The following is a 14965-nucleotide window of genomic DNA, read 5'->3' as shown; positions in this document are numbered from 1 at the left end:
GCCTCACGCTCTGCATGCACTGAGGTGACAGGGGCTTTGGAGGCAGGGCTCACTGTGAAGGCTGGGGCAGTGGGGAGAGGAGAGCGGGGAGGCATCCGCACGCTGCAGGCTGCGTTCTGAGGTACGGGGTGTTGACGCTGGGAGGATCCAGAAGAGAGCGGCGGTGCTGGCCACTGTGCTGGAAACACAGAGCCGGGGTGGAAAGAGCGCGTGTGACTCTCTAAGGTGTGACAGCCACATCTGACACTCTCCAAGCCCCCTCGGTGCTGCAGCTCTGCAGAGCAAAGGGGGCAGCAAGCTGCTCAGAAACCGCAGCTTTACTTCACACCGGATAAGCCACATGCTGTAGTCGCAACATTTTTATTTTTTTTTCCCCTCCGTTCAAAACAGAAGTTGGCAGATTTGCAATGAAATTTTGAAATCCTTCATAAGACTTTCCATTCCTCCCTTATCATAAGCCCCTTCAGGAGAGATTTTAATGTTAACAGAGGAAAGAATCAGCACGGCCAAAACACACAGTCAAACGTCACAGCCCGAGTTATCGCGGCAGGATCATCTGCGGGGATCGAGAAGCACCTGCTCACCGCCTGCCTCGTTGCTTAGTTGTGGCAATGGAGGTTTGCTCCTTCTGAAGCCTTCAGAGAGATGCCCTCAGCAGCAGAGACAACTGGCCCATGAGAGCACGGTCGCTTTGATGTTCCTCTTGCATCCCCTGGTCATCATGATGTCCCGAGAGAGGCTCCTGGCACCAGGCCGTTTCTGCAAGGACAGGAGGAGAGGTCTATTAGATAGCCCATGCAACCACACTTACATTTCCAAAAAACAAAATGCCCCCCAGTCCAAAGCCCACTACTGAATATATTGGAGTCCAGCTGGGGTCTGTGTAGGGAAATTCCTCCAGGCTTAAATATCTTCAGCAAGTTGAGAGAAAACCGATCCTGAAGTCGCTTCTTGTCAAGCTTCTTCCAGAGATACTTGTCCTTGCCCATCTGTCTCTTTCCCATGTGGTTTCATCTCCTCTCTTTTCGCTCACATCTTATTCTGCTTAGTTTTTAGCATAAATACATTAAATAGAGACCAGTTTCCTCCCCACTTCTCCACATTGTGAACCTTGCTGCTTCTCTTTCTCACTGCAGAAAGGACCTGCATGCCTGAAAGTAATCTCTCTTCCAACTCCATCAGTTGCTCTAACAAAAATTACACCTTCACCACCAAATATTGCATCTCTTAGGAAATCAGTGCAAGGTAAATGGCTTATTGATAGATATGGGAGAAAAAAAAATACATTCTATTACCTATCCAACCTGTCTGATCCACTCCCATCTCTCCCACAATGTTCTGTAGAAACAACTGGTTGTCTGAACTGTTTTTTCTGCCTTCGTCATATTGTAACTGCAACAGAAATTGTAATAATGACACCAGCTTTCAGTGGCTTGACTTCTGCTCCTCAAGGTTAGTTATCTGTCAGTCACTGCAGAGCATCACCTAGAGGACACACTGCCGAATTAGAGCAGCCTAAAATCAAAGGATGCCTTCAATAATCTCATTAACCACAGAAGGCCAAAAAAAATCCCATAGCCCCTTCCCCAGCTGGTGTATCATTTAGGAGACAAGAGATGCAGGTGCAGGAGAAAGGTGGTTCCATCTGGTCAGATACGGACACCTCCATGGGAGCAAAACATCCCCAGGTCTCTTTCTGGCCAACAAAGGGCTCCCATGTTGGAAAGAGATGTGTGACAGCCCACCTACATCTGCACCTCCCCTCCAGGGCACTCTTCTGTGTAGACCTAGAGGGTTGTGTTCCTTAAGAGCTTGTTGTGGGCAGCATAAAGGAATGGCTCCCCCTAATGCCATGGCTTTGCGAGGCCACCTCATCCCACTCAACACAACAGCTTGGCACCTGGAGACTGATTTCGTGATAAAATATATAGTTCATTGGAGAGAAGGCAGAAGGAAAATGTCCCTAGTAAAAATAAATAAATCAAAGGGGCAGTAGCCTTCCCTAGATTATTCTTTATTCTAATTACATAGGTCTTCCACTCTAGGTCTTCACTAAAGCCACCTGAGGACACCCATTCCATCGTACAGGCAGGACAGAGTGTGCTTGGGCAGAGCGAGAATCTAGCTCTGGTAAATACTCCTGGCAGAGACACATCCCCATATACCCCAGAAATTAGGTATTTGCCAACAGGTTTGTGGCCATTCGAACCACACAGAGCAAAGAGAATCGTGGATATTCCTGCTTTGCTCCCTGGGTGTTCTGTGCTTTCTAAACAGCTTTTGCATTTTGCGTTTATGCCACAGGGTTGTAAGAGTGGGGCAAATAGGGCACATTCACCCAAGACTCTTGATGGCAGCCTCTCCAAAAACATGAAAATTCAGTTTTCAGAAGCTAAAAGGCAGTCATGGAGCCAAAGCTCCTTGCCCACACTCTTCCACTAGTAAATGAGGACAGGCTCTTCCAAAAGGCAGTTTATCCCATTTTTGAGATACGTGAGTTCTAGTCAGGATAAGGAGAATAAACTGCCCCCAGGAAACAGAAGGAGCCCAGGCAATAGCACAGCCTTGGACATGCCTCAGGGTAAGGGATCACTTTCACCCCAAGTCCTAAGTCCACATTTGCTTGATGTGAGTAACAAAACATCTCACTCAGAGGAGAAAAATACAATAGCAGGAAAGCCAGGAAGCACCAAAAGAAGAAAGAAATAACCCAGCAGAGCCTCCCTGCTTGGGTGGAAACGTTGCCCTGGGGCTGTGCAGCACGGCGGGAAGCGCAAAGCCCTGCCCGTGTGCAAGTGGCCACCAGGAGACAGCAGCCAGGGCCCCACGTGCCAAGGCGTTGAAGGGTCGATGAGGCAGGGCGGAAGTCACTGTGGCTACAGAAGAAAACCTGAAAATGGTTTGGTTTTTTGTTTTTTGTTTTTTTTTTCAACAACAAGGCACACCACCGGGACATGGAGCTTTCTCAGTGCGCTTCACATCACACACACCAGCTGCCTCGCACAAAACAGGCGCTGTGGAGAAGCTGCAAAGAGCAACTGCAAAGAGAACAACTGAGCAAAGGCACCAGGGGCACCAACCTACCTGCCAGCAACACCTACTCCTGAGGATTTTAAAAGTGTATGTGTGGATACACGCTGTAAAGGACCTCCGTGGGCTTTCTTGGTGCTTAATAAGATCCAGTAGGCTCTGCTGTCCACACTAGAGAACTTCGGAGTGCACACCATAAGGCAGAAAGATCTCTGGCAAGAAATGCATCCCGGGATCTGCATCCTGGAGATGGAATATTTTTGTGCTTCTTGTGAAGCTGGACCTGATGTAGGTCCCCCAAGAGGCTGAGAAACTGCAATCTACCGTGGTGGTCCCCATGTCAAGCCCAAGTGCTATCAGTATTAATCACTAATGAGGGGGTTGAGGTAAAATCCTTAACACTCCTTTAAAAAGAAAATCGACAATCCATGAGCCCAGATATTGGCTTGGAGCTGAATTTCTGCAGAGATCTTTTGTTTCATTCTGCCTCAGAAGCTGAAAATTGCCTCCTTGCTCAGGAGGGTCCTGGTGACATCACATCCTCTCCAAAGAGCCACCAAAGTCAGTGCCGAGAGCTCATCCTCGCGCTGCTGCGGAGGACGGTCCCCGGAGGAGCCCATGGCCCCGTCTCCCTCGCTGCTCCCCCTGCTCAGCCTGGCTCTCTGTGAGTATGGAAGCAGGGCGGGCTATGACCTTGGCCGGGGGGAGCAAGTGGAATGGGAGGCTGAGGTGTTCCCTGGAGTCTGAATCCAGGAGATCAGGCAAGGAAAAAGTAGCAAATGGGGGGAAAAGAAAAAGCAGAACGAAAACTAACTGTCATGTTTGCTTGGTGAACGTGCAAAGTGGAGGTACAAAGAGCTTCTCACCCATCCGCACAGGGCAGTGACTGGTGTGACTCTGGCATCATGTCCCCAGGAAGGGAGCCCAGCCAGACGACTCCTTCTGGAAGGGAGGGCAAAAGGGAGGAAATGGGGATTTCACCAGTCAATATTACTAGGGAGTCACTTCAAATACGTTGGGGAATGGCATTGTCATGGAGAAGGCACCTGAGAGGCTTCTCTGAATGGGAGGACCTGTCTTTAAAGACTCAATGGGCAACTGCTGAGCCTTCTCTAAGCCTGATCTCAGCAAGGATCTGAGGGAAATATTTAAGCCAGAAGGAGCGATGCTCCCCTTGCACCTCACAATCCATGTTTCTCCGCAGCTCTAACCAGCAGGGAAAAAGGCTTTCCCAAAGACTAAGCTCCAGGGAACAGCCTCTGGGGTTTGTCCAGGAGGGAGACCGCTTTCTCCAAGCACTTTTGCCAAGAGCGAGCAGGCTGTGAATGGGGACGGGATTTCTCTCTCTCCGCAGGTTGCTGTGGGATCCAGGGCCAAAGGGGCATGTTTGCAGTCAAGTTTCGGGACAGCAGGATCACACAGCCCCTGCGGGGGCAGCGGCTGGAGCTGGAATGTCGGCCTGTGGACAGCGATGTCGGGGTTTCCTGGATCAAGCAGGACCCGGGTGGCACCCTTCACTTCATAGCGTTCATTAACACCCTGTCTCGAGTGACCTACAAGCAGAGCGAATCCACATCCACCCGCTTCGAGGCAGCGAAGGAGAGCGGCTCCTCCCGGCTGGTCGTGAAGTCTTTCTCTGAGCAGGACCAGGGGACTTACTTCTGCCTCATCAACAAGAACCAAATGCTGCACTTCAGCGCTGGCCAAGCTGCCTTCCTCCCAGGTCAGCAACATCTCTGGCCACTTCTGTTTGCTCTGCCCACCCCCCTGCACCCCATCCCATCCCATCCCTCTTTTAATCAGGAGCACTTCCCCATCCCTGCAGCTAGGCCCAGCACAACTCGCAGTCCATGCACTGCTCCTTCTCCCAGAGGCCTCCTGCTCAGCTGCTCCTCAGGAGAGCAGCCCTGGGCTGCGTCCCCTTGTCACCCTCACCAGCTCCCCATAACATCGGGGTTTTGGAACCCCCACCTCGGGGCTGAGGGCTGCACAGCCTGTGCTTCACCACATGTCCAGCTCCTCTGTTTTCTCCCACAGTCCCCACCACGAAGGCCCCCACCACGGCTCCAGCCACCACCGGGAACAAGGTCACCCCGACAGAGACCTGCACGAAGACCCCAGCACCAGGTACTGTACAGAGCCCACACGCGGGGCATCCCACATCCCACCTACACCTTTCCAGGCCACGGATGGGGTTTGGGGCTGAGGAGCCAACTGCCAACCCCTGCTGACTAAATCTGGGGAATGGGGCAGACGGGGAAGATAATTCACCAGAACTGGCTCCATGGAACATGCAGGTACCCATCTGGCTCAGGGTCCCAGGAACGGGGCATGAGACACAGGCTGGGCGTGGAGACCCTTCTGGTGTCCACCCTCCATCTGTGGAACGGGGAACCCTCTGCTTCCCCAACAGATAACGCCAGCCCGGCTGAGACCCTCGGCCGGGGCCTCGCACGGGCCGCAGCGCCCATCGCCCGGCGTCTCCTCTTCCCTCTCTCTCACTCCTGCAGAGACAAGCAAGGGGCTGGACTTCACCTGCAGCATTTTCGTCTGGATCCCCTTGGCCTGCGGCTGCCTGATTTTCCTCATTGCCCTGGTGATCACCATCTCGCTGTGCCAAAGTAAGGGATCGCGTTAACCACCGCGCCGCGGCTTGTCCCCTCGCATGAAAACCCGTCCTTTGGGCAGCAGATACTCTGCAGCCATTCCCCGTAGCACTTCCCGTGGGAAGCAGGACACAGGGAAGGGTGGACCACTCTTAGAGATAGTTTCCGTGTTCTCCCTGTCTCCAGATTTAGCCTAAGAAATATCCGTGAGCTTCTACATTATAGGACAACAGGTTAGAGAACATTTACTCCATCAAACTACATAGGTTCCACCGTCATCAGTGCTTCAAGGATAGACGTAGCAGCACCCAAAACTCTTTGATTAACTAGAATATAGTGGCTTCAGCACAGGACTTGCGAACTCAAGTGCCAGGACTCCTCCTGGCAGCTTGGGCTATAGCCAAAATAGCAACTTTATTGCATAGCTCCGGAGCCTGGCGGAGGCAAAGCAGTTAGGTAAAACCTCCAGGAACACAAAAGCTGCTGGTGTTCATGCCCAAAACGTCTCTGTTTGCCTGAACAAGCAGTGAGTGAGGTTATATTTCAATCAATATAATACTCACTAAAGTCTGTTTTCTTTAAAAGGGAAGTGCCCAGCTACACCAGAAACTCTACCAATTTCATTAATCTTTTCCATTTAATTGCTTCAGCTCACTTGTGTGCAAACGCTTTACCACTGAATTAATGTAACGTGGTGCCGTGAGGCAATTCAGCAGCCCTGAGAAACGCTGCTCAAGCCCATGGCTGTAGGAAGGAGCATGTGTTTTTGCCTCCTCACACAGCCTTGGATCCTCAGAGAAAAAGCCATTTGCTGCAATTGCTTTCTGTGGCAAAGCCACGAGGATGGATTTCTCCCCCCAGACAGGGGCTATTTCTTTTCTGCTCAAATAAACGGCCAACATTATCGCTCGCTGAGTGCATCCTGCAGAAACAGCACGGATGCTGCCACAGGGAAGAACGGCCATCAGGACAGCAGGATCCAGCTCCGCCAAAGCGCGTGCCCCCCACGCACGGCCACGAGCAGGGCTCTGTCTGGCCGTATCCCACCGCGCGTCTGCAAGGGCAGGGAGCAGGGAGCAGAGGGCGGCCGTGGCTCCAGCTCGTGGTGCTGCCCGGGCTCAGCTGAGTGCCCAGAGCTGCTCTGAACTGAAACACTTCCCTTTCCATTTCAGAAACCAAGAGGCGGCGATGCAAGTGCAAAAGGTTAGTGACAGCTGCTGGCCACTTCCCCCTTGAACTCAAGAGCGTCTTGCACCGAAGTGCTCAAGCGAGCAGGTGCCAGAGAAAACAAAGAAAACCTCTCAAAAACCCTCCGTCTGATGTGAGGTGGAGGGAGGGAGGGAACCCTGCAGTTGGGGAACGCGGGGGAGATGGTTCTTTGTGCATCTTTGTGCAGTTGCAAGCACCCGGGTCGTGCGCTTTTCCGACCGCCGCTATCTCCGAGCAGGGACACAGCACCCTGGTCCCCATCCAGCTCCGCTCCGTGGGGCTGAGCCCCACGTGCAGCCCGAGGGAGGGCTGCAGCAGCCGCGAGGGGCTCGGAAACCAGCCGTTTTTAGAGGTTTTAGCAATCTCAGCCCAAAATTCATATTCTGCTTCATCCATCCCTTAGGCTGGGCTACTGCAGAACAACATCTGGCTACCGGCATTGCTCTAACGTGCACCAAGGCCGGGGCAGATGGTTATTGCCTTCCTCTCCTTCCCCCAACTGTCCCCTTCAGCTCCCCCCCATCAGGTTACGTCCATGGACTAGATATAAACTGTCCTGCCACCCCCAGAAGCCCCTTCTGCACAGGCCTGGACCATCCCATGGTTTTAGACCTGGATTTCCACCTCTATTCCCGCTGTGGGCACTAAGTGACAGGACCTCTTGCTTACAAGGTCGGAGAGGCTGTTTTGGCCTCAGATTTTCCCCAAAAATAGTAAAGCAGACATGGATGGCTCTGGAATTAACAATTTTCAGGGCAGACAGGAATCTTGTTTTCCTGCTTTCCCCTCTCCCCAGGCCAGTCTTTCTGCATCACCAGGAAAATACTATGGGAATAGGAGCAATTTTTTCCATTTCTGGTCCCCTCCGGCCCCTGTTTCTTGCCAGGCCGTGGAAAACCTCCATGCACACTCGCGAGCCCTGTGCACAGAGCACAGCTATTTTCACACCTCCGTTCCGATTCCTCACTGCAGTTGCACCAGTTTTCCCAGCACAAAGTGACTAATGCCTCGTGTATCTAAATACAAACCACGCAGGAAGCTGCATTTGGCAACTCTCGAGAGGCCAGGGCTGCCGAGCAAGGCAGGAGCCGATGGGCGGCGATGCAGTAACATCCTCCTGCTCATCTCAGGTGGGAATAAATCAGAAATATTTTTCCTTTCAGGCCTGAAAAGGGGAAGCCCAACGTGAGGCCTTGTCCGCCAAAGCCACGAACATGAGCGACTCCACCTTTCTGCTTCCAGAGTGTCTGCATGGAGATGCCACCACGCGCGGCCGCGCTGCATCCGTGCTAACACGATGACACGCGCGGGCTGGACCTTGCTCGAGGACGTGCAACGATGCTTTCTCAAATGCAGCAAAAAGTTGAATTTCCCACAAGAAATATTGCCATGTGGAAATAAAGGGAAAATCTGGAAATGGAAAATAACTTGGAAAATCTGCCGCTTGGAAATAAAAGCCCTCCCTGAACCCATCTCACCTCCGTGGGGCCATGCATCTCCTAGATGTTTCTCTCTCTCATCTAACACAATTCAGTGCTGCACTAAGAAGGTAAATACTGATTAAAAGGCTTTACTTTGGTTACAGTCCAGGACCCTGAAGTTTAACCACTTCCCTCTTGCTGCCCTCATTCAGCTGCTATTCCCAATTCCGCTTGTTCTGGCGGGAGCTTTCCATGAGCAAGGAATGGGGAGTTTCTTCCAGATGCGATGGTTGAGCAGCAGAAAAGTCTCTGCTGCTTGTTTTGGTTAAGAGGAATTTTTCATGCCGGCTTGGGGCGAGCTGACAGGACAAAATGAGTTTTGTGGGGTGTTTTTTAGCTCTGTATTTAATGTAAACACCTATTCCCTTTGCAGACCAAGAACTGAGAAAAAAATAAACCAATATTGCCAATTAATACTACTCGTATCTCTTACATTCTTCATCTCCCAGCCTCAGGAAAGGTAAAAACCTACACGAAGAATATAAATGATGGTTAGAGGGAGACTTGGATAAGGGAAGAGTTCGGGGCTCAGCTTCCAGTTTATGCCAGCCTAAAATCATCTCTTTAAAACTCGTGTGCTCAGGGCCCAGTGAAACTTAAACCCCCCTGCGTGGGACAAGAAAACTAAACAAAATTCTCTGGAGATGCGCAGATATTCTGGCCCAGAGGCTGGTAGTGTCACGTTCCCACAGGAAATGCCTCACCGGAACCGTCACTGTCACAAAAATCCAAACCTTGCTATTGTGCAATGGGAGCTGTTGAATTTCCTGTTCGAATGTGGGGCTCCAACTTACAGCGCCTAGAGAAGACCCCATGAGCAAAGCACTGCAAGCCCCCGGGGTCACAGAACGGTGGAGGCTGGAAGGGACCTCTAGGGATCATCTAGTCCAACCCCCTGCTCAGGCGGGGGCACCTCGAGCACTGGACACAGGGTCAGCACAATTACTGCACTCAATTAGCCGAGGCAAGGAAGCGAGGTACTAGCTAGAAGGCAAGGTCAGCGTGACTTGGGTTGCTCTGGGAATGATGGAAGGGCTGCCCGCACCGTTATGGAGCCTCGGGAAGCACCGATGCTGCAAAGGACTTGGGGGCGGCAGGGAGGGTCCTACCCCACGGGGAAGACAGGCCCGAAACCCACCTGGATGCCACCCTGTGCCACGAGTTCTGGGTGTCCCTGCTGGAGCAGGGGGGTGGGACCAGGTGATCTCTGAAGGTCCCTTCCAACCTCGACCATTCTGGGATTCTATGAAGGCTGTTCGTGTGCTAAAGAATAGCTGCTGATTCAGTGACTCTGTGCTAAATAAAGCATAAATAAAGGTTTAAATATTTACAGATATGAAACACCCTGACATTAGAAAGTAAGAAATCCTGCTAGCTGAAGTGACTAGAATAGCTTCTTTCTCCCATATCCCTCTCTGCAGTCAAACAACAGACACTTCACTCAACTCTAAGGTCTGTAAGCCCAGAACAGAAAGTCCAAGCAGCTCATGTGGTAACGGGTGGAAAGCTCAAGCTTCACAGCCGACTCATCCCGTGAACCACCACTACCTGCTGCAAACACCATCTCCACCACAAAGGCTAAGGCCAGTCCATAGAAGGGAGGCTTAACCCAACTTGTGAAGACTCTTACCACGGCACCACCTCTCCTAGCACTTGTCCTCTTGACAGCAGAGCTCAGGCTGCAGGCACTGCCTCCTTGGTCAATGGAGAGAGGTTCCTCCATGGGGGAAATCCTCCCGCCCTCGGGCAGCTGAGGGGGCTGTGTTTTTATCGGGTATTACGAGCAAGCACGAGCATACGAAGGAATGACCTTTGAAAGCATTTCCATCTCACTGCCCACAGACTCTCCATGGGATATTAAAGTACACGCACGGACTGCTGTCCATCCTAGGATATAGGATACCTACCGGGAACCTGTTCAGCTGCCTGGTCTTCCCTTTCCTCATGGATATTTCTGCCTGTGAAGCACTGTAATTGAAATGATGTATTTATAAGCAAACCAAATCAGTACCAATTTACCCTTAATACTCCATAATGTGAACTGCTGGGATTCAGCATGTGCTCTCAAAACAGCAAAATCGTGTTTGCAGAAGAGCACAAGCCTGAGAGGAGCAGAAGAGCCACCTGGAGCAAGAATGAAGGCAGATGTGTCAGAACAAGCAGGTGTTCTCCTTAGTCACAGCCCTATTTCATGCTAACACTCCAAAAATGCGGGACACACCTCACGGATGTGTCTGCTACTGAGAAGCTGGCTTTAAATGAGTAGGCTATTGACACCAAGGAACCCTGGTTCCCCAAAGCAACACTTGGCTTCCCCCACCGGTTCTTCCCTCTGTGCAGCCCCACAACTGCAACCCGCATTCGGGAGATGAATAATAAATTCAGGTGGGTTGGAGTCAGCACTGTGTCCACCTACTCTGATTTAAACCTACGGCTCTAAAAGAGCTGCTAACTTTTCCACTGAAGTGTAGAGATGAGTAATAAACCTTCTTTATAATCAGCCTAGTAAGATTTTCTTCACGAGAACAACACTTACCTTTGCACCCCTGCTGCTGCTCAGCTACAGGGTGGAAGACAAAAACCAGACTGCATCTTTTGTGCTGAAATTGTAATAACAGGACCTAAGTGTCAGCCCTGGCGCTGCGAGCCGCGAGCTGCAGGGGGGGCGGTTAGGGCTGCCCCCTGCTCGAGGCACGGAGAGGCCTCCGGCAACGCGAGCGGCCCGAGAGCGGCCTGCGGTCGAGCAGGAAGCCTGCGCTGCGGCTCGCACCCATGGGGCAGGAAGGACCGGCCCAGCCAGCGCCCCGCGGAGCAGCCGAGGCTGCTGCTTCCCCACGCAGCAAGCTGCTGCTCTGCAGGATCTAAAGATCTGGCTGCTTTTTTTGCTGCTAAGCTGCAGAGGAGGCTCTGGGTCCCAGGGTGACTTCTCGGGTGCAGAGGAACGGCAGGGAGCTGCCAGGGGTGGTGGGAGGCTCGAGGAGGAGCTCGAGGGGATGGACTGCTGAGGGGGAAGGTTTTCTGGGGGTACTCACTGCAAGGCGAGAGGAGCTGGAGATGAAGATGGATTTCCAAAGCGAAGGGGAAGGACATTTACTCAGAGGTCCAGGACTATCTAATAGTGCAAAACTCACAGAAAGTCAGGAAATAAAAGTAAACAACGTAGGAGCTAACGCTTTACAGCAGAATGAGATGACTTGCAATTAAATGTAACATCAACTAATAAAGAAAAATAGCATTCAAGACCGTCACTAAAAGCCCTGTAAAATGTATGGGGACATCTGAAGCTCCCCTCACCTTGATGCAGTGTTTCTGCAACACTCGAGAAGGAAAGAGTCAGGAAAAGGTAAGAAAAGAAAGGCAGGAAATTCTGGGAAGGAGAGCAAAGAGTGAAACACAACCTCCTCACCTTCCTTCTGACTCATCTGAAATCAACCTTCAAACCTACCTGACACGCAGCCCAAACACCCGATTCAACCCTGGGCTCTCCCTGCTGAATGCACAGGGTGATCTTTGTCCTGGGAGAGGAATCACATAAGCTGGGGCTACCTGCTCTTCTGAAAGCTACTGTATACGCGAGAAATCCTGGAAAAAGAATCAAATTTGCTCTCAGTTCTGGGAAGAAAATCTGTCAAACAAAAGCTGTATGCATATATTTAGTGCTTATACCCCCACAGCCAATGTCTCATGGATGACGCTAAAGACTTGAATCAAAAAAATGCTATTTGCATCTTCCCCGGCCCTTTTTTTTTTCCTTTTTCTTTTCAGCCAAAGTAAAAGACCCACCATGACAACTTCACACAGTTACTAGGAAGGAACAAGAAACCAATGCCAGTGTCACCAGGTCTGAAAATAAACACAAGGAAACACAGGGGAAAAGGAAAGATCCATTTCCAAAACAAAAACGTAATTTTCAAGATTTCTAGAGGTTAAGGAAGCTGGCGGGATCCCCTCCTTCCTCACTGAGTCTTCCTGTCACTATTTTAGCTTTCACCTCTATACACTTCTTTAAAGATCACTCTTCCCTTACACTTACCTATTAAGGCTTGAATTAAATCAGAAATGGTAATAGTAATGTGACACTACACCTTCACTTGCTACAGGGCATCTCTGACACTCTCTCATCTTTTTATTTTTTCCTGCTCTCCAAGCACCTTTCCCTACGCTGCCTGCTCCTGTTCACAGGAGGAGAGCACAGAAAGGGGGACAGATCATGGAAGATTTCTTTTTCCAGGAAAAAGAACAGAAAAAAAAACCTACCTCTGCAGTGGTAAGCACAGAAATGGGTATTTTGCAATAGACAAACTTTGTAAGGCAGAGCTAACTCGGATTTCCCCTGTTAAAGCTGACAAGTTGGCTCCAAGTAGTCATAAAATATGTGAAAACCTGCAAATTTGAGCAGCAACCACCTTGAAAAATGTTAGGAAGAAAGAATGGAGGAGACGAGAGGGAGGAAGGTCTAAGTTAGCAGGGAGCAGAAGCTCTAACTCATTCCTCACAACACAGCTTCCACTGCAGCTTCTACACCCAGCAGTTGCAACCCAACTTACTGATGCAAGACTGAAAATTAATGCTGCATTTCCTGAGGGAAACGCACTGATTCCCAGCTTGCATTATTATTTGCTCAACCATCTCTAGCTGCAATTTACAGAGCTGATGTCACTGCAGGAAAAGCCTCCTTTTTGGAAAATATTTCCCCCAAAGCAGGTGAGCACTGAGGACTGAACAGGAGGGTAATGTCAGCAGCTTTGCCTTAAAGACTTAGCCGCAGCGCTATGAAAATGGTCCATAACTCTTAACAGCTACTTAAGGTCAAGGAGACTGCACCATTTTCACTCCCTAATATCTGTTTTGAAGATCTAGTTACATTTTATATCACAATTTACTTAAAGCTCCCCAAGAACACATCACAATGCATTTGCTATTTAAGACAACACACAGAAATTAACATTAAAACTCAGCTCTACTAATAGACACAGAACTAACACTATTATCAAGTCACTGCTATGGAAATCACATTTATAAGCTTCCATTAAATTATTTACAGAGCACCTTTAAACTAAGCCTTCTACATAAAAGCGCGGTCAAAAAAGAAATCTCGCCTCAAGGGCCATCTACACCAGTGATCTTTTGTTTGCCAGGAACTTCTGTTCTGACACATTCTGCATAAGAGGGTGGAAATCAGCAGCTGCAAGCTCAGCGCAGTATGCAAAAGGGCACACAGATCTGGATGCAGATATAACTACATTAGATGCATAACTTAACTTCTTATTACACAGCAGTCTCATTAAAAGGCACTCACTGCACCAAGGGACTGCTTAAAGTTTCCAAATCTGGTTCAGAAGCGGAATAGACTGCAGGCACCCCCAGAGTTTTAAAATTAAATATGTAAACACTTTTCAATTGCAGATGTTCCCAAACTACATACAGAAAATGTACAAATATGGACTTCTATTGCATTTTTACTACTAACACCTCATATTACCATTCCCTTTTCCCTGTGCGCAGGCACCTTCCCACGTCACCAGAGGTACATTGGGCCCAGGCAGGAGGGAACACACGGCACCCGAGCCGAACCGCCCGCAGCGCGACCGTGATGACCAACACCTGGAGGCTGCTCCACGAGCGCCCAGCGGCCGTGCCGGGACGCGGAGCCGCAGGCGCCCGGGTGGGCTCCCAGCAGCATCTGCCGGCGGCGCCTCGGCACTGCAACGCGGCACCGCGGGCAGCGGAAAGCACCGCTGCGCGCCCGCGGATGCGTCACTTAGAAAGCAGGACCACTGTGTTGTAAAAAGCTACTAGTATCTAGGCTGAATTATTAGCTCGCTGCTATTTTAATACTGGCACCATTCTTCTGTTCTGAGCAGTTAAGGGTGCTATCTGTTAACCAGTGCTCGCAGCAGGGCCAAAATACTTGCAGTATGTCAGACAGAGATGCAATATTTACACTTGGGCTTTTTTAAAAATAATCCATATGTCATTTCATTTAAAACCAACACACTAAGCAAAAGAAAAGGTAGAAAGTAATTTCAGCAAGACTAGGAAACCTACATGGAAAATAATATCCTCACCCGTTTATTGTTGATTTTACCACTTGGTAACCCAGTTGCTTTGAACTCAGTGTGAATACAATTTAAGTTTTGCAGAAAGTCACACACCTGTTGGTTTGGGTTTTTGTTTGCTTCCTTTCTCTCCACATATATCAAACACGTAAAGTTTAAGGTTTGTGTGCCTTGCTCTGCTCCTCCCAGGGTCTCTTTGAGGCTGTCCGTTGTCGCCGATGCGAGAGCGTCCGGCTCCGTCTCCCAAGGCAGGTGAGACACAAATTCGAGGGGTGCAGGTTTCCCAAGACGTCCTTCTCTGTAGTGCATTGTGCTAGTGCATTCAACCAGTGTGTCAGTATTCAACCATATAAGCTTGGGGTGTTTTTTTTTTTTTTTTAATCTTTACTACACAATACAGAAATATATATTTTACATGTAGCTTTGCATGCCTTATGGCTGCTTGCCCTACTATAGGACAGTGCAATAAATACAAATATATGCACACTAGAAAAGATTTGAACTGCCATGATCTACATCTGGTTTATGAGTACAAATTTATCTAGTCAACAATATGACAAATTTAGCAGAAAAAGTGGCA

The 14965-nt window shown here is 49.9% G+C and overlaps 1 protein-coding gene across 1 annotated transcript; it reads left to right on the top strand.

Annotated features, from left to right (window-relative positions):
• Nucleotides 1-3648: 3648 nt before the first annotated feature.
• CD8A (CD8 subunit alpha) lies at nucleotides 3649-8063 on the top strand. Its single transcript, XM_088524997.1, has 6 exons — nucleotides 3649-3694; nucleotides 4385-4753; nucleotides 5068-5157; nucleotides 5541-5651; nucleotides 6809-6839; nucleotides 8009-8063. The coding sequence occupies exons 1-6, from the start codon at nucleotides 3649-3651 to the stop codon at nucleotides 8061-8063; spliced, it is 702 nt and encodes a 233-aa protein (XP_088381123.1).
• Nucleotides 8064-14965: the final 6902 nt, after the last annotated feature.

This window comes from Tinamus guttatus, unplaced genomic scaffold, assembly GCF_059628265.1.
Source record: "Tinamus guttatus ecotype Peru unplaced genomic scaffold, ASM5962826v1 Tinamus_guttatus_pri_ptg000218l, whole genome shotgun sequence".
Taxonomy (NCBI): domain Eukaryota; kingdom Metazoa; phylum Chordata; class Aves; order Tinamiformes; family Tinamidae; genus Tinamus; species Tinamus guttatus.
This window is presented reverse-complemented; position numbering and strand designations above follow the sequence as displayed.

Coding starts and splice junctions, on each gene's coding strand:
- CD8A (XM_088524997.1), top strand. CDS start 3,649: ATGGCCCCGTCTCCCTCGCTGCTCCCCCTGCTCAGCCTGGCTCTCT. Junction 5,652..6,808: donor CACCATCTCGCTGTGCCAAA/GTAAGGGATCGC, acceptor TTTCCATTTCAG/AAACCAAGAGGCGGCGATGC. Junction 6,840..8,008: donor CGGCGATGCAAGTGCAAAAG/GTTAGTGACAGC, acceptor TTTTCCTTTCAG/GCCTGAAAAGGGGAAGCCCA.